The sequence below is a fragment of the Mizuhopecten yessoensis genome, unplaced genomic scaffold, assembly GCF_002113885.1.
Source record: "Mizuhopecten yessoensis strain PY_sf001 unplaced genomic scaffold, ASM211388v2 scaffold1147, whole genome shotgun sequence".
In the NCBI taxonomy this organism is placed as follows: Eukaryota; Metazoa; Mollusca; class Bivalvia; order Pectinida; family Pectinidae; genus Mizuhopecten; species Mizuhopecten yessoensis.
The window spans coordinates 277589-305418 of NW_018403901.1; the positions used below are offsets into that span (position 1 = coordinate 277589).

Below are 27830 nucleotides of genomic sequence, written 5' to 3' on the forward strand. Positions count from 1 at the left end.
TATAGGGATTTGTAAATCGTTTGATTGATTTAACAGGTTAGTAATTATACATCGACAACAAACTGCCTACTACCGATGTTACATCGATATGGGAACTCCAGCAACCCATACCGAGTAACAAACAGGAACTCGTAGTCCGTTACTAATCGTTCCACTTAATTAACGGAAACATGAAAAAGTTTTTAAATTTCAAATTCACCTTTAGTATTGTTCTGTACGTATTAATCCGCTCTCCTGACCAGGCTTTGGAGCGTTAAACAAAACCAATAAAAGATTATGATACTAATCACTCCTACACCATACTAGTAACACTGCTAGCGATTCATTTCACAATTAGAAAAGGTGAGAGTTTAAATGTCCACGACAACTCGGCGTGAGATGTGTATTGGTGCGGTGGCCGTTTCGTTTCTGTTCGTTTTAATGTGAACGCAGGTAAGGACGGATCTTTCTTAGACAAGCTGCCAACTCCGTAAACTACGGCTGTAGGCAGACCGCCAGCTTCTCACAACCAATCCAGGGAGTCCCATTCTAGTGCTCTCTTACATACAGTATATGGTTTTACCTGTCGTAGACCTTAGAGTTTAACTTCACCCGTCCACAGGGGTATTATGCAGTCTCTATAGTGATACGTCACCTGTGGTGAACTATTTATAGAACCACGCGAGGAGCGCGAGCCTGTCGTGATACGACATACGCAAATCATGACTTAAGAGAAGACGTATTCGTTTGATTCTAAATAAGATATATTTTATTCAAATTTTGATGTTCCTCTGACAGAAAAAAAAATGACAATGTGGACAGGGATTTCTTTATCCTGCTTCATCTTATGGATCCTTCGATCGGCACATTATGTTGGTGAGTATGATTTTTTTATACACAAATATGTATACATTAAAAATCTTCTATCAAATTGTGTGTCCCCCATTTTTCCAATTTTCGCTTGTGAGTACATACTTGTTATCTCTGCATTTCCATCTAAAGACAATTGATTCCGGAATGTGTGTAGCACTGCATGACCGATTGTTATTTATTTGCACATATCCTAATACAACCAGACAGTAGTATTAATACTCATCACTCTCTTTCTCTGTCGACATGTTTCTACAATCAACCTTATATTCCACTCAATTCATTTCAAATGATACTAAACTAAGTTATAATGTCATTCGCCGGGCACGTTACCCGGTATTCCTCATTGACGTGTGTAGTATGTCTATTGCACATTCAAACTACTAAAGAATAATACTTGATTGAGAAATGTTACCCTCCTTTTTCTAATATTTTATTACCTCCAGTAAAGGTTACCGTATCGGGAACTTAATAACGTTGCTGCCTAGTTAATCCTTAAACCGATCTTGTTTCCTGTCGTATGGTAATCACAAAACTGTATTGCTGTAGTAGGGCAATCATTGTATTCCTGTAGTAGGGCAAGCACTGTATTCCTGTAGTAGGGCAATCATTGAAACATGTTGAAGTAAGATGAGATATCCCTTATACAATATTATATATTACTTTGGCATGTTATGTTATTATAATTGATGTGTCCGTATTATATGCTTTTGAATGATGTTTGAAGTTCATTAGTAAAGAGTCCAAAATAATAACCTTGTTTGCTTTGTTTGGCTTCCTGTATCTACGGCCATTCGGTAATATGTTGTCACATTTCCATTTAAAGTTAGCATCGCATTACTTTGCTGTTGGACACAGGTACTGAAATATTATTTTCAAAATAAACTATGTTATTTCGTTTATACTCAGACAACGGAAAATAGGAGATGCAGACTTTTTAGAGAGTAAAACATTTTTTTGCTTATTCCAATAAGTGTTGCAGAAAGGTACACTGTATCATAATATCAAATAAGCGTCATGATGTATAATCAAAAGGTCATTGGATCGATTCTTCTTGTTTGTGAAAAGGAATTTTATTTTCGTTCTTAACTCTTTTCCGTTTTAAATGGACGAACAACTCTAAGTTGGATAGTCATAAGGACAATTTTCTTTTGTTTGTTGGAGTTAAAAGCAGATAATATGTCTATCTGCCTTGTGTTTTTGTATTTCTATGTGATCTTACCTAACGCTTATATTTAAATGTGTATTTTATGTTCGAACTTATGAGTATAATTAAACGAGATGTTTGTGTTTTTGTTGGTAGTCGGTTGGGCTATGCGTCTTTCTGAACAAGGTTAGGTAATAAATGCATTACTACCATGTACATATATGTACTTCAATTAAGTAAGATATTTTCATTGCGGTTTTTTCCAAAAAAAAACATCTGTTTGAGTTTGAATTGCATTCTCTCTCTTCTACCGGGTATTTATTAAATTAATGCGAATATCACTCATACATTTCATGCCCATACTACTCCTGGGAACTTATACTACCTATAGGCGATGTTATAACTTTAAATTGCATTAACGTACTGATAGCAATTTGAAGTCCAGTCTTCAACACATTTCGAATATGTATACTACATGGTACAAGGAAGTAGAGACATTAATGTATTTGTGTTGTATGAGTATGCTAGCAGGTCTAAATAATTACCATATGTATGAACAAATTGATGGAAGGTCTAAACATTTATTACATGTATGAATACTTTGATACTATTCCAATTCAAAAATTCAAAACATACTAATAAGTCATTTTTAATTCCTCTTATTGAACTCGGGAGGGGNTGTATTTCAATATATACTTTGAAACAGTCCTAAATGAACAAAACAGTTAACATATTTTCTTTGTTTGGCCTTCTTCGTCACCTTTCCTAATTCGTAATGAATATCTTATTACTTTCCAAATTAGTAATGTATATAAAAAATGTATTTTTACATGAAGTTGTAGTGATATGTTTCTACCTAGTACAAGAGATCTGTGCCGTTTCTATGAACAGTGAGAGGGTTTTAGAAAGATAAGATAATGCTCACAATGACATAAGTATAATGATACAATATCATAATTTCTTATATTTCGACCAAGACTGATCAACTGTGACCTCTCTCTGTATTCAGATAAGATAAGGTCAAATGGTACTACCCGTAAAGGTAGTCGACGACCCGAAATAAGTCGAGGTAGATCACAGGTGAATAAATCAGACTGTTGACCGCTAATCCGGTACAATAAAACCTCATTATTCTAAGCTTACCATGAAAGGCGTGTGTAATAATGTTTATTCAAATAAACTGTATCAACACGTTAATCTTATCAGCATAATAAGCTTGCATATATTAGTTGATTATGTACACTTGTATATGTGATCTTACTATTAGACTATGCACAATCATATTTGAAATGCCATGTTTAATCCGTTCTAAAGAAACCTATCCCTTACCAAACCCTCTAGTTTTTTATGAATAATATTGATACATATACACATTTTGAAATCCTTACGATATTTAATTTTTAATTTGTATATACGCGTGGAAGCCTATTGAACCATAAAATTTGCGTAGTATTTGTCTGTTTATCGTAAGTGTTCACTGCCAGTGATGATTTTCATTGATCACATCTCGTCAATTTATGTGTCACCTATATACCCCCTATAGGACATAAGAACGGCATACACTCAGTTGTATTCGTTACACATTATAACAAGACCGACAGAGGTGTTCTGCCATTTTATTAAATATAGTTATGTCTTGTTTTGTATCAATACATAACAACAAGATATATAAGGATGTCATCTAACTGGACCTCCGGTACAACGAATCTCTAATCAAGCTAACCAAACGTACACACTTTACTCTTATAGGGTGGGCTACCAGTCAGAATAATATCTGTGAATAATATATGTATTTTGTTCTCGTGTGAAATAAACATGCATTTCTCTTCACATCTACACCGTAACAAAGACGAAGGCGTGTGTGGATCACAGCTGATTGTACACTTCATGTTAAAGCTTTTCACCGTATTGATACCGTGTCTGTGCCTTCCTTGTGTTTTCCGCTGTGTCTGTGTAAAGGGACTACGGTAACATTACAGGTACATGCATGTACCTGACGTTCTGTGGAGGTATTGCACGCCGTGTAATGCCTAGACAATATGTAGTACCTACACTATTGCTTTGTTACCAACTGTTTCCATAACAAACGTACGGAATGAACAATGGTGGAAAGTGTTTTATATAACTCATTTCAACACGTTGTTATCCCCTACAAGGCTATGTTATCTAGATGGAATCAGTGCCCCTAAGTAATATGGCCATTCTGGATCCTGTAGTTGTAACCAATGGCACGCAATACGTAGCGGTGTGGTATGAACCTTGGTGCATTTTACAGTATAAAACAAAGCTAGGTGTGCAGTATTTCTATATCAAAACAAATTGAACCATGTGATTAAACAAAAATCCAGGTAGGCATTCCGAGAATGAAATACGATATATATGTATAATACAGCTGTACATAGTTATGTATCAGCAGATGTTGCAGGTTGCAAGTGAAGTATATAGAACAAGACCGATAGATCAATATCCTGAAATGTTGCAAATATAATTTGTTGAAGTTATTTGAGTAATGTTCATATCACAGACATCATTTATTACATAGTCTAGATGAGGATGTACATAGCGTTTCGATAGTCTGAAACGCCGTCCGTTAATAGCCGAGGAATAAGGCTAATCTGAATGATGATCTTGTGAAAGAAAAGTGATTAATTGCAAGAATAATTAAAAATTCGTGTGAACACGTAATATTTGGGCTTGATAGAAAACTTATGAATACTGGATTATGATAAAGTAATAATTTTAAGGAGTTCGGGTACATCTTACCCAATTAGAAAATTGTCCTGAAAATTCGTATTTGATAAATAATGAATTAATAAATGTGTACAGATAGGTTAGAGAACATTTAGAAAAATAGGTAAGAACTGTTAGAAGAAAACATCAATAAGTATCCACCTAAGCCTAGGGAACGGTATCACTACATTGTATGTATAATGGTTCGTACATTGTGTTAAGCATTTATTAAACAAAACTAACAAAATCAACGTTAACTACTGTTCAAGCTAACAAGTTAACTACTGTTCAAGCTAACATAACGTTTCACACTGTTTGGCACTATATTTCTCTCCGATAGTGTATTAACATTAGTATACACTCGCCAACTCAAGTACTCTGATATTCAAACATCACTGGCTAGTTACATGTGTCAAACTTATTATTACTGTCCAATTAAGGGGAGAGTGAACCATGGTTTTCGTTAGACTATTGTATAAACACAGTTTTGAAGCCTACTTGGCTAACTTTTGATGTTTAACAAGATGTCAAGGAGATATCTCCGGTATATTTGGAGTACATAGCCCAACTCCAATTTAAAACATTCGTATAGACTTAGTCGTATTTTTATGTGCGCTTCATCCATACAATTAAGTGTATACCCGTTATAGTATGCATTGAACTCGATATAATCGGGTGCCAATTAATATCACTGACATCCACTTGCAGACATCGAGTGTTATAACAAAATGTCATATACATTAGGTTCTCTCAAAGAACCCAAAGCACCGAGGAGTCGATATCGAGAGGTAAAAGTGACCGTTGACTAGTTCAAATGAATTGAAAAAAGCAACCTAAGGAAATAACATGCTTAATAACATATCCAACGATGGTTGTAGAAACCGGGTATCTTTAACAGTGTTGAAGTATATCACTTGATATCTTCTAACGATAAGAAAGAAATTGTTAAAATTGCGTTATAGTTCCTGTATTTCATTTGGAATGCGTCACATCCAGTAAAAATCAGGAATGTTTATTAACCTTTAAGTGTGGACACTATAAATAGATATTCGATATAATGACAGACACTTATTCTCATGTTCTATTTACATGAAAGTGTTTGTTTAAAATTTTATAACTTAGAATATAGTAGCCACGCTTGTAGTAATCTATTTGATATGTTATTTAATGACACCGTTAATTTACTATAAATATTCCAAGTAAACTAGCAATACATAGTTCCTTAATACTGCAAGTCGATAATCCATCACTCTCTAGTTCCTATGGACTCCAGGGAAATATTTCTATATTATTTCTATTATACATTGTCTTTATTTAATACAAGTTAACGATCGATATCTACTTCCTATTAAATTAAAGTTAGATATGTAACTATTTACACATACTACCTATTAAATCAAGCTACGTATGTAACTATCAATACATACTACCTATAACATTCAAGTGAACTATCAATGCATACTACTTATACAATACAAGTTAACTATCAATACATTCTACCTTATCAATCGTGGTTAACTATTAATTTGTATTATCTATAAATCCAAGTTTCATATCAATGCACACTACCCTTATAATTCAAGTTAAATATTAAAACATACTAACTATAAAATTCAAGTTAATAATCCAACTTTCTACCTACATTTGAACCACTTTTATAACGTTCCATTCATATATTGTACATTATCCAAGTTCACTTTCAATACATACTTCCTACATGTATGCAATACAGGTACATGTAAATTATTAATACATTTTACCTATATAATGGAAGTATAATCATGTTCTCTATTCAACAGCAGCTATAGGAAGGCGAGGCAAAGTTAGTTCTAAAAACCGAATATTATAGAACGTTTATGTCAGACGTGTCGACTTTTTTCCAGCATTTTTTACACACGCGTTACCTGTATTTGTTTTGCCTATTTTAAATATATCGATGTGAAACCTGAGTAAGTTAATATGTTGGTTTTGTAATTGACATTATTCATGGATATTTCATTATAGCAGGATTTAAATAGCATGTCCTTAAACCATTACTTACATGTTGTCCTCATTAGGATTTTTCACGTGAGTAAATGTATTGTACGTCGATCAAAGCTCCACAGGAAAATCACAGGCTCTGACTAATTACCTTAACTTTGAATTATACACTCACTTTTACCAAAACGACATTAATGTTCCGTGTAATCAACATGGCTGACTGATTGAAATGTATGTCATATTTCCATCAGCTGTGACAAGTTGCGACCTTAACGGGTAGTATGATAAAGTGGGTTGATCTTGATTGTGCTGTATCAGGTCTTGCATTTATATCTTGACCTGCTCTAAATATATCACTTTCACCAACAACAAAGATATTACAATGATAACATCAACATGCTGAATTTATACACTACTTTTTTAGAACATAAGTGACTTAGCATTTTTTTGTAAAAAACAACAATGGTTAATTGTTAATTTGTGCTATTGTAGAATGGTTTATTCGAAGATATATCGTATATAAACATATAACACGTGAGACATGTTATTCTTGAGTATGATAAAAATAAATCCAGTTGGAGTTGTTAGCGGATATTCTGGAATTTTAAAAGGTGAAATTCCCTGTATTGCCATATTAAACAATAATATCTTTTACAAATATCCAATTACCATGTTTATCAAAGGATGATATATGGTGCGCCCTCGTCGTCATTTATTGGCAATAATACCCTGTATTATATATAAATATATGAACTATAAACGTGACATCTTTCACACCTCACTGGTGTTAATACTTATTAAGTGATTGCTTTTGAAAAATGAATTTGCCTACTATTGATTACTGTGTAATATATCTTGTTTAATAACCAATATAAATTCAAGCCGGTGAAAAATGCATGTTAATAGTTAAATTATATATGTAATAAGAAGCAAAATTTACGACGGAAACCAATTTCTGACTCGTGTCCTGTCCTGCCTCGAACTCACGAACACCAGCACCAAATTACTTAACCAAGAAGCATCAGAATATTGCATCGTGCACGCCTCCTCAAAAATTGATGTTTTTGATATTGTTATCATGGTCAACAGTCCGGTTATCTCGACATGATCATAGAAACTTAATTTGCATAAACATTAGATATTAGATGCGGTATAATGACGACGGGCTGTTAGTATCTTTAACATTCATATCCTGTAACATGGAAAAACAACATACACTTTGTTTATACTTAACTTCTATATATCTTTAATGTTTTAGAGAGCACATGCTCACAACCATCCTCGGAATGGTCAGGCAACTGGTACGACAGTCAGTTTGATGGGACGTTTGGAATAACTTGGTCCAGTAATGTTATTACAATAACAGGCTGGTCAGTCACGGCCTATTCGTCCACAGTGACCAGCTGGTCATGTGTGACAGAGGATACAACAAACAACTATATAGTGTTCCTGTAAGACGTTTAATGTTTTAATTTTAAATATGAATATAGATAACTTATAACTGTATTCCTCAATTCCTTCTAAAGAGTAATAAAGAAAATCAAGGATGGGTTGCTTAAAGGATCATCCTATATGCTATCCAAACAAAAGCTTTAATTTTCGTTCTCTGTTTCTCTCAACATTTAGACATTTCTCTTTGATTAAAGATTAATTGGAAATTGTCGATTGTATTTGATTAATCAGTAAATACCCTCCGGAAATTGTTTTAATTTTATGAATACTCAAACAGTATAAAAGACAACGAAAAAACGAAAACGTTTTACTTTGCTGATAATAGTAAATGTCATGGGAAGAACTCATACGGTGTGGAATGTCGTTTTTTCAAAAAGCAAATAAAATTTGATGAATTTGTACCTGGATATTACGGTGGATTAAAAATTGTGATAACGTAACTATCTAACAAATACCGTAAATGATTAATAGATGGTTTATTCCATTATAGGGGAGACCAGACAGTGAACTTATTTGGACAGCCACAGAACGCCTATATATGCATGGCGTGGACCCAGGTCAGCACTTATTCTTATGTATACTACCTACAGGCAAGTAAGTAGCCAGTGCAACGGCATGTTTATATGTTAATTTCCATTGAAATTTAGTTCAACACATTGTTACAAATTTCGTTCTCATGTCAAACTAAAACAATGTTTTTGTTTTTCTTATTTAAAAACTAAACATTGTCAAAATTAATGCAACTAATTTCCCTTTTCAGTGATTTTTTATATGAGTGCTTTACAGTTTGCCTACCTCATACTTTTAACAGGATATCCACCATGCTATGCGTTGTATACTTGATGCGAGAATCAGATAATCTGATAGGTAGAGGCGATTGTTTTCTCGTATTTTCACTTCGGCATTCAACACAGTGTCAATGGGAAATCTATTAATAAGGAGTGATAGTGTAAAACTTAACCGATGAGAGTGTAAACTATAAATGAGTGACAGTACAATTTAGCCAATGCCAATGTAAAATATAAGTGGGTGTAATTTACCAATAGCTGACAACAAGAAAATCAAAAGATGACAGTGTAAAATATAAAGGGAATGCAGTTTAAAACTTCAATCGGTCAATTCGTACATATTCATATTGTATCCATTACTAAATAGTTATGTATTTATCTTATTATCTCACATCAGCTGCACGAGGTCTAGAAATGAACAGTACTGTACATTTATTTTTTATGGTCACATATTGTCTAAAAAAAAGGTTCTAACGCTAACTATGCTACCCATTTCCAATGATTAATTATTGACTGTAAGCAAAATCTTTATAATTATAATATCAATCCATTATGTCCATATATCTACATTGTACCACCAATGGAGAGGACTCGAATAGGCTATAGGCCTGTTGTTCAGTCCATTTGGCAGTGTAATATTCTTCTTTGTCGATCAAATATGTTGAAATTGAACTGGTGAAAGTGCAAAATAGCAACTGGTGACCATGCACAATATTTATTCTTAATGAATGTGGGGCAAGTCTGCATGTACGTATGATTGTTTCCACAATGTCATCCTTTTACCAAAGGTATAATACATTTTGCAAACATGTTTAATATAAAACACCCGTTGTTACCTTGGACAATGCTTTGCATCGAAGCTATCATTATCTTTATATATAACTTTGTAGATACGGAGGCCAATGCGGGAGAATTCCGTGTTTTTATAGAGGAATCGACCATCGCAACGGGGGCGGCCAGCAAATACTGTGCTCCTACCTCCGGTCCGTCCACAGCTGAATACCACACCCTAGTCAAGCAAAGTAGGACAACCGGCTCTTAACATCAGTATTTACTTGTTATAAAATAAAAATGAAAACATTTTCAATTACTGATCAAATATGGTAGCGCTTCTGAGGTTGTTACTTTTTAATACACATGATATTAATATTCAATCATTTTTCTATATATAGACGTGATACTTTATGAGTTATGATTGGTAAATACTATTATTACTACATAAGGACATACAATGTAGTATCAGTCAACATGTAAAAATCGTAGTAGTTTTCCGTTTCAGCTAGGTGGTTATGTAATAGTTGAACCTAAGGTCTCGTATTGATATCATGCCGTTATAATTTTGTTTCATAGGTCACATAACGAGTGTAGGGCAGTACTTTCCAACTCTCCTGCTGGGCACGTACGAATATACAGCTAATGATGGCTCTAGTTCTCTATGCGGAACCGGAAGTGTGTGGGATAACTGTAATGACAGAACCATTACAGCCTTCAACTACACCCAGTGTGCAACTGTAATGGCATATTCAAGTAAGATATTTCCTTGATTGTTAGTGAACTTTTAACAGGAAACAACAGTCATGAGACTAGAGAATATGCGTATAGTTTGCAATGCAGTATGATTAAAAGAATACCTAACAACACCATCGTACAGTCATACGTGTTGCGTTAGAAACCTCTATGATAAAACCGGTGCCCATAGAATGAAGTAGATTCCTGTGTTGAGTACACTATATACTGTTATGTGATAGTTGAAAAAATAACCTTTAGTGTTTCACTTTTGTCCAACAGGTGGTGGTACTTTGTACAACGTATACTCAGTCGTCAGTGGATCGTACACTTACGTCACCCTGGTCAACGCAGACGCAACGACTGACGAATCAACTACTTACAGATTTACATGTTTGGTACGTTATATTTAACTACCTATTAAACATGATTAATATAAGTGTATGTCCAACCTATCCATGTTTCATTGTGTTGCTTGCCAAGTGTCATTACCCCATTACAAGGACGAGACGGCAACCTGTTTCTGGTCTTTTTAATATTCTACTGCTTTGTGTTGTATTTAATTTATTTATTTATAAAACAAATCGTGCTTATTAAATATACTCATGTTTGAAGTTTAAATTTTAATTAAGGTGTTATACTTAATTGTCTTTGTAAAGATACTATTGTATAAGTAATGCTTTTGGCATTATATTTGCAAATCATAATTCGACAACACAGAAAGCATACACACCAAGTATTTACATCGAATTTTAAGGTAACATTAACAATAATAATCACATGCTCATAATATTCTGTTACAGATTTGTCAGGCCTCTGGTTCGAATGTCCAGTTAAGCATTGACCACGGTAGCTGTAGCACTTCGGGCAATCCCTCTACTGTCCCCGCTGGAGGAATGACTGCAACGCTGACCCCCTATGGTATGTACTGCAGTCTATTGACTTAACATAGAGTATTACTTTTTTGAATAAATCTTTCATAAGTGCGTTAGAAGTAACTCATTTGTTGATTTTACATAGATTATCATCTAAGCACCAATCGATGCCGTGACAAAATATATAATTGAAAAGAAAACGATGAAAAACAAATCTGTTTTTATTCCTTTTGGTAGTATGTTTTATAACTACCTGGTTTTCTAATAATTTGTTACATTTTATCAAGTGTATGACATCAACGCTTTAATAATATATTGTTTTTCTTTATGTGTGCCTTCCTTGTCGGGATAAACAGTTACCTGCCGTAAGTATATATTTCTCAATTCAGATAAACTATTTCTTAAGTACATGTTTCACTGGCATCGAGTTATTGACGTCTTTTTTATCTTAATTTCGTACTTAGTTATTCGCTTTTCTAAAGTATCATATATATCGAATCAATGACGTGCTTCGATTTTTAATTTCCTGATAAATTATTCGCTTGTGATTTAACCTATTATTAGATTAATAGGACATGAATGAAGTATTGTTAAGTATGAAACCGGTTCAATTGTCTAACTAGTAACATCACTTCTCCTCCAAGGGATACATGCCGTTAAGGCTATCTCCAACTGGCATAGCTTCATCAATGGTTATCGTAAAAAGAATTATATGTTTGATTTCTTTGGCAATAATTACCATTTATCACTAATTAAGATTGAAGTCGACTTTCCCGTTCATTCTGGATTGTATTTTTTGCTATTCCACAGCGTTCACAACGACCAGTGCTACGACAACATGTAGGGAGCATTTGTTGTTTTATTATCACTTTTTGGGGGTTTTCTGTTTTGCATGTGCTTGATTTGTATACCACTTTTAACAAAACTTGTGTTTGATCTCACAACTTAATATCACATCTTCTATACCACTCCCAAGTCCCTACCAATACATGGACTGAAAGTTGCATGTTTAACTGTGAATTGCACTGAATCAATTATTTAACCATACGCGTACCAATGGGAACACATGCAAGCTTGCATTAATTTCTCGACGTTTAAATCACTTGTTGTCCCTGGTTACTCTCTAAAATAAATGGTTTGTTATGTTTCGGTTTTTCGAAGTATATCTTGAAATTGTGTAAGTCGGGTTAATATGAGCGAGTCTAACTCATTCCATCGTATCGTGTTTCTCGAGTCACAGGGGATTTTCAGTATCACATTTGTATGCCAACACAAATATACTCTGACCGACTCCCTCGCCATCTACATTTCCAGTCAAACGATAGCCTGGTAATACTTGGCATGTCTTTTATATCCTACTTTTTCCTTGTTTGCTTACCTTTTTGGAGACTGATACTATTTGTTTTATCAGCATAATTCCTATATTCACTTGGTTGTTGTAAATTGCCTCACCTAAATAATATCATATATGGTACCCCCCTGATGGGGAGATGTTTTGTTTTTGTTTTCGTCAATATCAATCTTTTCCGCCTCACAAATTGCACATTCCCCAGCTCTCTCTCTCTACTATCTGTATATCTTACTCGTTTAAACGCTGACTAATGAGATGGTGTTGATTTCCATTGTTATTCCAATACTCGCGATGTTCTTAATTTCAATAAATATTGAATGAAAGTTATAAATGATTATATTGCACGATTATATACATTCGATTTTTAACTGAATCATTTACATTCTATGTATGGATGTATTTTCTGTAATTTGTCTATTTACCGCTATTTACGCTATTTACCTGAGCGGTGGCGACATCAATATATGTTGCGCTATGTACATATGTTTGCTGTATTGTAGAATTAGTTTATTGATCGAGTCCAGTGTGTCTTTTTGTTCAATTGGCACGAATTCATGTTAAAACTATTTTGACGGTATCCTAGTTCAGTTAACTTGGTGATTGTCAATCGTGTCCTCTAGACGATTAATTATCCACATATCAAAGCCATTATAATTATTCAATATACGCATTTTTATTTGTTTTTATTTTACTCGTTTGTTGTTTTACAGCCTTAAAAACGACCATAAGGGCTAGTGTATTAAGCAGATTTGTTGGTATAGGGATTGTTAAGTACTTTTGTTTCAGTGATTCACTACAACGGATGTCTCCCCTCTTCTAATCCGCATGTAATCGAACTGCACACATCAGTTTATCTTATAGAAAGCAGTAATATTAATTTGATAATAATTGAAGATATGAACTCAATATGTGTCATTAATACATAATCAGTGCAACGGGATTTGTTCGCCATTCGAATGCTGGAGAATAAATATTGGAATTAATCAATTGATTGATTGCCACTTTATAAATATTCTCTGCTGTGGAGGATCATCCGTTTACTCTGTGCGATTTGTTGTTTCACAGCGTTAGCAACGACGACCAATACGGGTAACACTTTACTATTAGATGTGTTGAGACAAAGGTTTCATTTCCTCCGATTCTATTTTCCTTATTTTCTTTATATATATATTTTTTTAATATTTTTTCCTCTGATTATACCAACCCAAGTAATGTATCCTTTCCAAGTTGTAACCATTATTTCAGTTACCTGTACATTGTCATCCCTTACGTTCAGGAATATTCTGTTGAAACAAAATGTAAGCCATATAATGCATTGTTAAGCATGCATGGATGGCTGTAGATAGTTGATTTACTCGCATGTATAACTTGAATTACATAATTGTATTACTAACCCCCTAGTCTAACATACTTGCGATTTCATTTAAGAGTAGCGTCGTTTGGTTATTGCTAGCAACATGATGCCATTTATTCATTACACGTTATGAAACTATAGAACTGATCCATCCATTATATATATATGATTATTTGGTGATATTAAGGGATATATAAGAGAAGAGTATAACGTTGAAAATAAAAGACATAAAGTGTTTAAATACAACCCTTAACAAAATCAAGTCTATGCTATAATTCTCAACCCAGATAAACTATTTCTTAAGTACATGTTTCACAGCCATCAAGTTATTGACGTCCTTTTTAACCTAATTTCGTACTTAGTTATTCGCTTTTATAAAGTATCATATAAATCGAATCAATGACGTGCTTCGATTTTTGATTTCATGATAAGTTATACGCTTGTGATTTAACCTATTATTAGATTAATATGACATGAATGAAGTATTGTTAAGTATGAAACCGGTTCGATTGTCTATCTAGTAACATCACTTCTCCTTACGCGCTATCACGTGATACATGCCGTTAAGTCTGTCTCCAACTGTAATAGCTTCATCAATGAGTATCTTAAAAAGAATTATATGTTTGTTTTCTTCGGCATTAACTACCATTTATCACTAATTAAGATTGAAGTCGACTTTCCCGTTCATTCTGGATTGTATTTTTTGCTATTCCACAGCGTCCGCAGCGGCCAGTGCTACATCATGTAGGGAGCATTTGTTGTTTTACTATCACCTTTCGGGTTTTTTCTGTTTTGCGTGTGCTTGATTTGTATACCACTTTTAACCAAACGTATGTTTGATCTCACAACTCCATATCACATCTTCATAACCACTCCCAAGTCCCTACCCAAACATGGACTGAAAGTTGCAAGTTTAACTGTGATTTGCACTGAATCAATTATTCGACCATACGCGTACCAATGGGAACGCATGTAAACTTGCATTTATTTCTCGACATTTAAATAACTTGTTGTCCCAGGTTACTCCCTGAAATAAATGGTTTGTTATGTTTCCGTTTTTAGAAGTATATCTTGAAATTGTTTACGTCGGGTTTATATGAGTGAGTCTAACTCATTCCATCGCATCATGTTTCTCGAGTCACAGGTGATTTTCAGTATCATATATGTATGCCAACATAAATATACTCTGACAGACTCCCTCGCCATCTACATTTCCAGTCAAACGATAGCCTGGTAATACTGATCCCAAGTCTTTTTATTACTGTAGGAAAATACTAGGCATGTCTTTTATATCCTACTTTTCCCTTGTTTGCTTACCTTTTTAAACACTGATTATATTTGTTTAATCAGCATAATTCCTATATCCACTTGGTTGTGGTAAATTACCTCACTTAAATAATATCATATATGGTGCCCCCTAATGTGGTGTTTTTTTGTTTTTATTTTCGTCACTATCAATCTTTTCTGCCTCACAAATTGCACATTCCCCAGCTCTCTCTCTACTATCTGTATATCTTACTCGTTTAAACGCTGACTAATGAGATGGTGTTGATTTCCATTGTTATTCCAATACTCGTGAAGTTCTTAATTTCAAATAATATTGAAACGAAGTTATAAATGATTATATTGCACAATTATATACATTCGATTTTTAACTGAATCATTTACATTCTATGTATGGATGTATTTTCTGTAATTTGTTTATTTACCGCTATTTACCGCTATTTACCTGAGCGGTGGCGACATCAATATATGTTGCGCTTTGTACATATGTTTGCTGTATTGTAGAATTAGTTTATTTCATTTGGCACGAATTCATGTTAAAACTATGTTTGCGGTATCCTAGTGCAGTTAACTTGGTGATTGTCAATTGTGTCCTCTGGACGATTAATTATCCACATATCAAAGCCATTATAATTATTCAATATACGCATTTTTATTTGTTTTTATTTTACTCGTTTGTTGTTTTACAGCCACAAAAACGACCATAAGGGCTAGTGTATTAAGCATATTTGTTGGTATAGGGATTGTTAAGTACTTTTGTTTCAGTGATTCACTACAACGGATGTCTCCCCTCTTCTAATCCGCATGTAATCGAACTGCACACATCAGTTTATCTTATAGAAAGCAGTAATATTAATTTGATAATAATTGAAGATATGAACTCAATATGTGTCATTAATACATAATCAGTGCAACGGGATTTGTTCGCCATTCGAATGCTGGAGAATAAATATTGGAATTAATCAATTGATTGATTGCCACTTTATAAATATTCTCTGCTGTGGAGGATCATCCGTTTACTCTGTGCGATTTGTTGTTTCATAGCGTTGGCAATGACGACCAATACGGGTAACACTTTACTATTAGTTGTGTTGAGACAAAGGTTTCATTTCCTCCGATTCTATTTTCCTTATATTCTTTATATATATATAGAATAAAAACAAATTTTCAGATCCTCCCTTAGGCTTTTCTGCCTTCTAGGGCTTCTTCAGGCGGATTGTATGTATTATATATTTTTTCCTCTGATTATACCAATCCAAGGAATGCATCCTTTCCTAGTTGTAACCATTATTTCAGTTACTTGTTCATTGTTATCCCTTACGTTCAGGAATATTGAAAAAAATGTAAGCCATATAATGCATTGTTAAGCATACATGGATGGCTGTAGATAGTTGATTTACATTTTACTCGCATGTATAACTTGAATCACATAATTGTATTGCTAATCCCCTAGTCTCATTGTTTTACAGCCTTAAAAACGACCATAAGATGTAAAATTTTATTTTTATATTTAGATAATATCCAAACAGTGATTATTTAAAATGATATATATATATATTAAAATGATATATATATATATATATATAGCAGGGCGACTTTATTCTACTAGGTTCAGCAAGTGACTTCTTTTTGAAAGAAGAACAGTATATTTCTCAAATTTTATTACTCTCGAAACATAAACATTATTTTGCGAGCTTGCTTTTCTCTGTAATAAATGCGGACCTTTAATTTTTTCAAATTCATAGAAATTACAATGTATTACGAAACGCAAAATTTAAAGTCTAACGCCCAAATCGGATTTTGACATCACACAAATGGTATTTCTCGACACTGTCCAAATGTCTTCTATTGTCTTCTGGTTTGGGGTCAAAGTTGTTTATAGATAATAATAACAGCCAAAAAAACGTAATTAGATTATGTATGCTCATTTGATTGGTTTCAGGACCTTCTTCACACATTTCACTATGACGTACGTTTATTCAGCAACGACTTTGCTTTTTTGCCTTACCATGATATAGTAGTCATATCTAGAACATTTTGAGGAGAGGAAAGAATGCTATTTGTTTTAATAAATTGTTTGATACTTTGCCATGATATTCCTAACATTACAGGGAAATACTTTATATAAGCACAAACGAGCTCATATTTGTACAGCGTTAAAAACTCCAACGGTTATGATTTAATGAAAAGATGTAAAGATATAATAGAAATGATATTGAAATGAGTAACCTTTATTTGATTTGCTGTCAACCTTATAACAGAAGCATTTTGTACTTGTCTAAATTTTAGCTACAACTGAAACCAGTAGCGGTGGTATTGGACTTTATATCGGAGCCGCCATCGGAGGGTTGCTTTTTATCCTCATCATCATCGGCGTTATCATCATCTGTCTTAAACTCAAGAAAAAGAAAAATGTTGTACAGGACGAAGAAAAGAAGCAGGCGCCTCCTCAAGGTAAAGTCTTTTTCTCTGGATTTATTGTTGTTTCTGGAATATTGAATAAATCTACAGGACGTCCCACCTTAAAGGTGCCATCTTATCATATAATAATACTTCATCCTATTATGGCATCTGCATACCACTAAAGTCGTTCCGAATAGCACGATTGCCTCCATTACATAAAAAGAGTATTACACTTTATATTAAGTATTGTGAAGCTCACGCACATTTGAAGGCCTTACGATACCCTCCCTCCAGCAAGTAGACGCATTTTCAGAAAGTCTTTCTAATCCTTCCTTTCAAATTTTTATATCATATTTATATATCATCTTGTATCAATGACATTGTTTTTGAGGACTTTAAATAAACATTCATCCTTTGTGTATATTTAGTTCGTGTATTTCGAAAAGACATTTTTGATATTCGAAGATTTCCAGGTAAGATCACCGCTAATGCATGACTCACTTCGGTAACCGGTTTGGTTAAATGACTGCCAGTCACATCAATCAATGACAATGATTGTATGGCGTAGGTTTATGCATGTTAGTTTATAATTTTGTATACATTTGAAAGGTCAAGGTGAAGGAAAAGACAACAGGGACGCTTATTTGTTTCCAGTCATATTGTCGGTCACTGGTTGCAGTGAATTTATTTCATTGTAAATTAACGTTCAGAAGTAATTCGTGAGATCAGCCATAATGTAGCTCTTCTTTATATATAAAGGTATGGAAAGCGTTTGCTTATTTTAAGCTTCTTAATTACTTTTTATTGTTGATGACAAATAATTCCTCTGTACATATATGTTATATGATTCCTTAGAGATCGAGTGATGTGCTATTGCTTATCACAAAAACGTCCTCAGATTAGTACTAATTAATGCGTCTCTTAAAATCATTGATAATGTAATAATTGATCTCCAACACATTTACAAAATTCATGTCGTTTTACATTTTCTATCGTATTTGTAATGTGTATATTCATTCCTTATTCAGAATTATGCTAGGTACTTACTATCATGACTATCATCCATCTTTTTTCAGGGAAATATTTACCACCCATTAATGGAGGTAAACTATGTATTAAGTAGAATATACTATATCTATACATAGATATTTTTTCTCATTTAACGCATGTTCATCAGGTTTCTTCTATTCATTTGTTGGCTTCTTTTAACCATTTAAACGAAATGCATGTTGTTTGAAGAGAAGCAATGCTCTTTTCAGATCCGGCAATATCAGCATTTTGTCACAATGCATGTTAATTATGTATCACAAAATCTCAGCTCTTTCACATGCATTTTCAAAAGCGATATATGCCATTAATATTTGCAGATAGTCAAAAGATGCTAAAATACGTGTAATGGGTTGCTTATGCGTGTAAAATGTAGCTTATATCATATGCTGCAGCTTAACATGCATGCAATAATAAGCCGAATTATTCCATGTGAAAGCTAAGCATAGAGGTAGGAAACGACTGTTATGATATACTTAAGTATTGGTTTTCGCCCTGGATGGACACTTTCTGATACAAATTTAGGCCTGATTTAGGACAGAGGTAGTATAATCATTAAAGCAGTTCTCAGTGAGGCAAATAGGAAAAGAAAGGAAATTTTTTTGTAAGCAAATATGAAAACGATATATATTTCTAGTAAGAAATGATATTCACACAGCCTCAATCATTATTATTACAAATATGTTATAGTTGATATCATTGAAGTCTATCAATTTCCTGATATTTGACAACTGAATGTCTAGTTTCAACGACACAGCGACATCATGAATATGACTAGGGTGTTTAGGCCTTAATGCTTGGATACTTTCATTGCAATTTGCATCTCGTTATGAGTGTTATATTCACTTTGTTATTGGGGAGCGATTAACAGACTCTGACAACATATATTCTTGATTGGAATAAGTATGAAATGTTCTTAGATTAGATTAGCCTATGTCTTTTTCATTATTCTGTGTATAGTATATATCGTAGAGCGTGATCTGAATATTATTCTCTCATCGTTGTACAATACTCGAACAGTGACCTTGGAATATCATTATAAATAAAGATACTATTTCATCATAGTTTACTTTATATGACAAAAAACAGTTTTGTAATGGAAACGATTACAAAAATGTTTTCGTTTATCAATTAACAAACTTGCCAACCAATGTGTTGGAATCATATTTCATTTAATTGTGTTTAACATCTAACATGTAACATGTTCGAGTAGTGTACATGTATGACTCAACAGCATATGGTAACAAAATCATATGAACTATTACATCTGAATCGAACCACTTAAAGATACAAGAGAATAGTGTTCCAATGTATTTGAATTATCAAATACATAGTTCGGTATCACCGGAGTTTACCTATATCATATGCCTATGACTTATACTCAAAAATGTGTTTCCCCATATACAAAAAGGAACTCATTTTATGATTAATTAACATTAATTTGTTCATTTATGTGACGGCTCTGTCTTTCATTTTCTTTCATTTTCATACCCCTTGGATATGATTTTTGTAAGTATGGTTCAACACACTAGAAGTCCCTTTAAGATACTTTAAATAAAAACATACCATACCCGAGGGAATTGCTGTGTTGTACTCCAACCCAAATAACATGTTTTCACCTTAGTAGGCCAAACCGAAAACTATTCAATCTTACATAGTACGCTATATTGATTCTGTTTGTATTGTTGTGTATAGTTTTGATTCTTATTGTAAATGTATTTAAAACGTTTATTTCATCAACAATCAATTGCAAGGTCGTATTATATTGAACGCTTGAAGAGGCAAACACTAATTTAACAATCAGTTTCTAAACTACATGCCATGGTACATGGCACGAACTTTTAGATTTGCAATGAGGCGGTCTAACTTTAATTCCTATACAACAAAGTGTACACAGGGCCAATTAAGCTCCGCGGTCAAAGAAAATAGTCAAGTACTTGATTTATCAATAAAGGTGGAAGTCGTTGATGACAAGCTTTTGTCATTATGTGGCTAGCACTGTCGTACTTTGTTTACCCTTGGTAACACACACACCACGAGTACCTGTTAAGTAGGGGGCAGGCAAGGGCACTCGAGGTGTGGCAAGGGCCCACAAGTCATCATTACACCGTGTCGCAATAGCTTCAGTTATCTTACAGCTTGGCAACTATGTTAAAAAAACTTAACAGTGTGTGGTTTGTTGTACTTTTGTTATTAGTTAAGGTTCAAAATGTAAGCAAAGTTTGATTGTTCCTCGCTATAGTTCAATATAGGAACCTGTGCAGCATCAGACTGTTTTATACCAAACGATCTTTTGCGCTATTCTTCTTTGCGCTTTCACTATCATTAAGCAGTTTCTTCAGAAAAAAAGAACAAACTTTTCCATTTTCAAGTAAATCTGTACGTTAGCAACTTTTACAATATATATTTTATATCGGGTTATAGGGTTTCTGAGAGATGTAGTTAGGTAGCGTTGATATCACAGTACATTTAATGTATATATAAGATAAATGCCTGGGGTTATATGGTGTCTAAAAGAGGTAATTAGGTAGCGTTGATACTACAGAACATTTAAGGTATACATAAGAGAAGTGCCTTGGGTTATACGGGTGTCTAAGAGAGGTAGTTAGGTAGCGTTGATACCACAGTACATTTAATGTATATATAGTATAAGTGCCTATGGTTATACGATTTCTAAGCGATGTAGTTAGGTAGCGTTGATATACCACAGTACATTTAATGTATATATAGTATAAGTGCCTAGGGTTATACGGTGCCTAAGAGAGGTAGTTAGGTAGCGTTTACCACAGTACATTTAATGTATATATAGTATAAGTGCCTGGGGTTATACGGTGACTAAGAGAGGAAGTTAGGTAGAGTTAATACCACAGTACATTAACTGGATATAGTATAAGTACCTGGGGTTATACGGTGTCTAAGAGAGGTAGTTAGGTAGAGTTGATACTACAGTACATTTAATGTATATATAGTAAAAGTACCTGGGGTTATACGGTGTCTAAGAGAGGTAGTTAGGGAGAGTTGATACTACAGTACATTTAATGTATATATAGAATATGTACCTGGGGTTATACGGGTGTCTAAGAGAGGTAGTTAGGTAGAGTTGATACCACAGTACATTAACTGGATATAATATAAATACCTGGGTTATACGGTGTCTAAGAGAGGTAGTAAGGTAGAGTTGATACCACAGTGCATTTAATGTTTATATAGAATATGTACCTGGGGTTATACGGTGTCTAAGAGAGGTAGTTAGGTAGAGTTGATACTACAGTACATTTACTATATGTATAGTGTAAGTACCTGGGGTTATACGGTGTCTAAGAGAGGTAGTTAGGTAGAGTTGATACCACAGTACATTAACTGGATATAATATAAATACCTGGGTTATACGGTTTCTAAGAGAGGTAGTTAGGTAGAGTTGATACTACAGTACATTTAATGTATATATAGTAAAAGTGCCTGGGCTTATACGGTGTCTAAGAGAGGTAGTTAGGTAGTGTTGATACTACAGTACATTTAATGTATATATAGTAAAAGTGCCTGGGGTTATACGGTGTCTAAGAGAGGTAGTTAGGTAGAGTTGATACTACAGTACATTTACTATATATATAGTATAAGTACCTGGGGTTATACGGGTGTCTATGAGAGGTAGTTAGGTAGAGTTGATACTACAGTACATTTAATGCATACATAAGATAAGTATCTGGGGTTATACGGTGTCTAAGAGAGGTAGTTAGGTAGCGTTGATACCACAGTACATTTACTATATATATAGTAAAAGTACCTGGGGTTATACGGTGTCTAAGAGAGGTAGTTAGCTAGAGTTGATACTACCGTACATTTACTATATATATATTAAATGTACTGTGGTTTCAACGCTACCTAACGACCTCTCTTAGACACGGTATAACCCCAGGTACATATTCTATATATACATTAAATGTACCGTAGTATCAACACTACCTATCTACCTCTCTTAGACGCCGTATAACCCCAGGAACTTATACTATATATACATTAAATGTACCGTAGTATCAACACTACCTATCTACCTCTCTTAGACACCGTATACCCCCAGGTACTTTTACTATATATATAGTATAAGTTCCTGGGGTTATACGGTGTCTAAGAGAGGTAGTTAGGTAGAGTTGATACCACAGTACATTTAATGTTTATATAGTATAAGTACCTGAGGTTGTACGGTGTCTAAGAGAGGTAGTTAGGTAGAGTTGATACTACAGTACATTTACTATATATATAGTATAAGTACCTGGGGTTATACGGTGTCTAAGAGAGGTAGTTAGGTAGCGTTGATACCACAGTACATTTAATGTTTATATAGTATAAGTACCTGAGGTTGTACGGTGTCTAAGAGAGGTAGTTAGGTAGCGTTGATACTACAGTACATTTAATGTATACGAAAATCGACTCTATGCAAACCCTAGACATCTACATGTCAGTGAAACACAGATTAATATCAAGTCTCTTTCCTAATCCATTTGAAGGACATTTCCTTCCACGGTTATAATTACTGAGGATAAATATTAACGTTAGTAGATCGTTGTGATGTTGCTTTATAAAATACTTTTGAAATTCGAGAAGGTCATATTTTTTTCATTTTGTCCATTTGCTTTTGAATTTGTCATTTGTATTGGATTTTTGTACAATGCCCAATTTGCCTACTTTCTATATTTTAATTTATGGCAGTGCTTTGCCTGTTGAGTCATGTTTTTACTTGTCGGCTTGAACACTCTATGCATTAACGTAAAATGATATTACATTCTAAACATAACATATACGAACAGGCTTGTCTATTATTACAGTCATGTTCTCTCATGATGTTAGCATACTTTCTGCCAATATTGAACCATTTTTTTTAATTTCATTTCTCTGTTTCGAAACGTCGATGTAACGTTGGTCAGAGGCATTGTTAATTTCAATGGACAAATTGATCTTTGAAATGGTGTCATTAGCAAACCGGAAAACTTCCAGACTATTGATATTAACACAGACAGTGGAATAAATCATCAGTGGATAATGACTATACGTTACATCTCCTTTTAACAATATATTGTACATCAATACACACGTCATTAACGAGGGAGGGTTTGGTAACGCCTGGCTCCACAGAGGAGTAGTAATCTCCTGGTACAACAATGTACCAATGGACTAGTATATGACGATGATAATACGTATTGGAGAAATATAGAAATCACAAGCCAATTACTGTCATTGTTATAACGTCGCACGTTTACATGGTATTGATTTAACCGAGTCTTTGATCAAACCAGGTAATAAATACTACGGCATATATCATTACCAGTCAATCAGACCCTTTAAAATGATACCCAAAATATATAATTTAACATCCAATATCCTGAACTGGATAAATAAGTCTATGTTTAACCCATACTTTCCTGTATGCGTCTGTATATTGGTATATATTGTTCCTACCTTAAAAGCATTTACTGTTAATGTGTGACCTACTTCTGTACTTACCCTTGACTGAATAACAACATCCATATTTTTTCCTCTTTTCATTTTGTAATTCTGTCTTTCTACCTCATCATTGCCAACCTAAATTACGACAAATTTTATGAAATTATCTTTATTACATTTTGATACCTACCCAAGTTTATTCCGGGTAAAACAAGAAACCAATCTCATTTAATGATAAACAGATGTAAAGATCACTTATTTTATATGTTTTTTACGATGAAAATATATCTAAGTTACTGAGCACCACTGTGTTCATATCGTCACCAATTTCAATTGCTAGCACATCAATCAGAATGAATCAATGTCTATACTGTAACCAACATATTATCTTTGAAGAATTAGCGATTATCATAAGGAATATTGGCGATGTGAAATATTTGAAAGCTTCACTCATTACCACGAAATTTGAATATTGTAAGTTATATTTCTTACAGAATGTGTTATAGAAACGATGTCCCCGCGAGATGCCCTCGAGATTGGATCACCTGACATTGACAACCGACTAACACCTTTACCGGTACAGCCTATCGCCCCAGTGACAGCACCACAAACGGACAAACATCCTCTTCCGCCCATCACAAACAATGGCTGACGATTCTATATGAAAACATCCAAGCAGACATCTGTGATACTTATTCCTTATTCATTTACGCTGGTGTGTTGAAACAAGGTCATTTTATATTGTTACTTGATCATTAGTGTGTTTGGACATGTTCGACTAATGCTCCAAGGTGTAAAAACAAGTGGCCAATGGTCAAAGCCAATGACCATGCGTGTAATTTCTTGTAATCATCATAATACTCTGCGTGTTTTGTGATTGACATTTCACAGTATTTAACAATTGTGTAGCGTATACTTATCAAAAGGTCTATACATACCTTTGAATTTAAAAAAAAAATGTGACTGAAACATTAGAGGTGCAAATGTGTGTCTTAACCACGTTAAACTTTGTAATAATGAGTCGGTTTAAGACAAACAGTTATACGTATACCTTTATGAGCGCTGGACAGCTGCAATCGTGGTGTAAACGATTTGTCATTTAGGATTTTTTAACTTATTTTTTGGTTACTCTCTCAGTGAAGATATGCTTCTAGTTACCAGCACAAATAATGCAGAAGATTCGAAATCCGGAACACCGATGAAAACACGTGACCGGATTGGATATGATGTGAACATATAAACAAAACGCCACATGTGTGCGCCGAACAGTACTCATTGATATGGTTCGTCAGTTTGTACATATCTGTGTATATACGTTATCTCTGATAACGTCTTTGCCATATCACTGACAATTATATTGACTATAGATGGGATGTATTATCACTGAGTGAATTCTGTGTGTTGTGACGTATACTCGTATAACTTTATTGATATCTTTACCAACATGTTATGAACATGATCATGTCACCTACGTACTTTCCTTACTGTATGTATACATTACGTTCCGCAAGATTCCATTTCATGTAAGCTGACGGTGATCGTTACCAAATTTTGTATTTGTGAATAAATTCAAATGATATACTAGATGGAACTGAAGTCCACAATTTCGTATGGATTTTTAGATTAGATGTAAGGCGGGCGGACCTATCAATATGTCTCTACGCCTTTAACAGTAATTTCTATGGCATCATCATACCTCATTGTCCCATAAGTTTGTATTAAATTCCAGTGATACGTGAAACTAAAATTGCTATTGTCATATGTCTTTCTTTCCCCTTCCACCTGTGATATCAAATGTACTTTATTGAAAATACCATGTCTGTTTAATAAACTTTGTTTGTTATATTTACCTAGCTGTGTGTACAGGTCTACAGATTATACTATATAGTACAAGGTGGCGAAGAAACGGTCTGGGTTAGGATGAATTGAGATTAAATAAAGTTTACTGAGTCAATGTCCTTATAACGATAAGATACCGAAGGATTATTACATTCCAATTTAACTTAATTTATTTGTAAATATATACAGCATTAAGGAATGACATTATTATCTATATTATATTATTGTATTATCGACGATTCTCCTTGAAATGTAGAACTTTTATACAGTCGTGTTTTTGCTTTGTGAGGAATAAAAACAACAACAAATATTAATTGGTTAAATAGAAGTTCAACAATGAGTGACGATATCGCTTATTATGATTATCTAATTCGACTGAATTAGTCCTTTTCACAATTTTCAAAACAACGAGGTTTTACCAAAAGTAATTCGTATTTATAATGGCATTGCAATGAATTGTGACCGAGCAGCTTGTGTGCTGTAACATAACATTGTTAGCTTAAAATTAGGTCTGTTTATTCCAAAGTTGTAAAGAGAGTGAATTAACCTATAACACTTTGGGGAAAGCTTAATTCCATTTCTTCCAATATTTAAAGAAGATAGTGAGCTTTAACCAAGATAGTGAGCTTAAACCAAGATAGTGAGCTTTAACCAAGATAGTGAGCGTTAACCAAGACGCAGTATCCGTCGTCCGCCATGACATTTTCATTTACAAGACTACTATTGAAATGCAATAAAATTGACTAATTTGACCAAGGAAATTTAAGTTTCCCTAAATGAAGGATGTGATCACTTGGACCCTGTGTGCTAAGAAGTGGATAAAAACAACAAGGGTTAATCTTAAACAGACTACCTCTTTTGCGTTGAAGGTATTTTCACGGTTCATTCATAGACTGAGGACATTCAATTTGTAAACACAAAGGATGTGTGGATCTAAAACCTGTCCACTCCTACCCCATATACTTCCCGAGGAAGGGGCGACCGGGTGCAAAAGGATGAATATGGGTTATATTTGACAGATCATTTTTTTAGTAAGGATTAACTTAATATTACTTATACATAAATGGATTCAAACAAATTTGTCATGGAACATTCCGAAACTAAGTCAATGGTGGAATAACTGCAACCCCATTAGGATATAATTCTTTCTGCATGAAGGGAATTTTAAGTTGCAAGAATTACGAGATTTCGTCTCAATGAGAACAGAACGGCGGGACCCTCGAAAGTTGTATCATGTGACCACATCTGTTATTTTCCGATTGCAGTTACATTCCTGTAATTGCCATATGATATAATAGTGTGCTATGTAAGATCAACATGATAAGTGTAATGTAGGCTTGGAATGCACCGTAAAAATTATTTAACATGTGAGAACTTTCTTAAACAAATAAATAAATAACTGTTTAAGGTACACTATACATAGTTTAACTGGAAATGTACGCCATTGGTTAACATATACCCTTGCACCCCACTTTAATCAATGTTTAGTTAGATAATTGTAGCCATTTCGTTATCTTGTAATAGACTTCAAGTTCCTGGACCAAGCATGAGAAATTGCGATTGAAACGTTTGAAAGAATAGGTCCAAAATATCCTCAAGTTGTTATCAAAACCGTTGTTCCAAATAAAGAGACCAAGACACCTGTACTGTGAACCCCTTAAGATGTACGGCCTTTAATTTTTGTGTTCATAACATTCATAAGAAGTTTTAAATGTGCGGGTTATGGTAGGTATGTTATTGTACCTTGACATTTAAGCTTTGAACCCCCTATTAAATTCAGAAGCCG

General features: G+C 33.9%; 1 protein-coding gene across 9 annotated transcripts; it reads left to right on the top strand.

Annotated features, from left to right (window-relative positions):
- The first annotated feature begins 428 nt into the window (after nt 1–428).
- LOC110457484 lies at nt 429–25946 on the top strand. Of its 9 annotated transcripts, none has more exons than XM_021508785.1 (14): nt 429–855; nt 7965–8157; nt 8649–8752; nt 9837–9968; nt 10297–10473; nt 10735–10850; nt 11256–11373; nt 11684–11692; nt 12138–12167; nt 13744–13767; nt 14750–14776; nt 17606–17770; nt 18796–18822; nt 24700–25946. In XM_021508785.1, the coding sequence occupies exons 1-14, from the start codon at nt 786–788 to the stop codon at nt 24855–24857; spliced, it is 1350 nt and encodes a 449-aa protein (XP_021364460.1). In that variant the 5' UTR covers nt 429–785; the 3' UTR covers nt 24858–25946. The 9 variants fall into 9 exon arrangements, with proteins under 9 accessions (XP_021364460.1, XP_021364470.1, XP_021364486.1 ...); XM_021508795.1 differs by having other exon boundaries at nt 24712–25946; XM_021508811.1 differs by lacking the exon at nt 18796–18822.
- Nucleotides 25947–27830: the final 1884 nt, after the last annotated feature.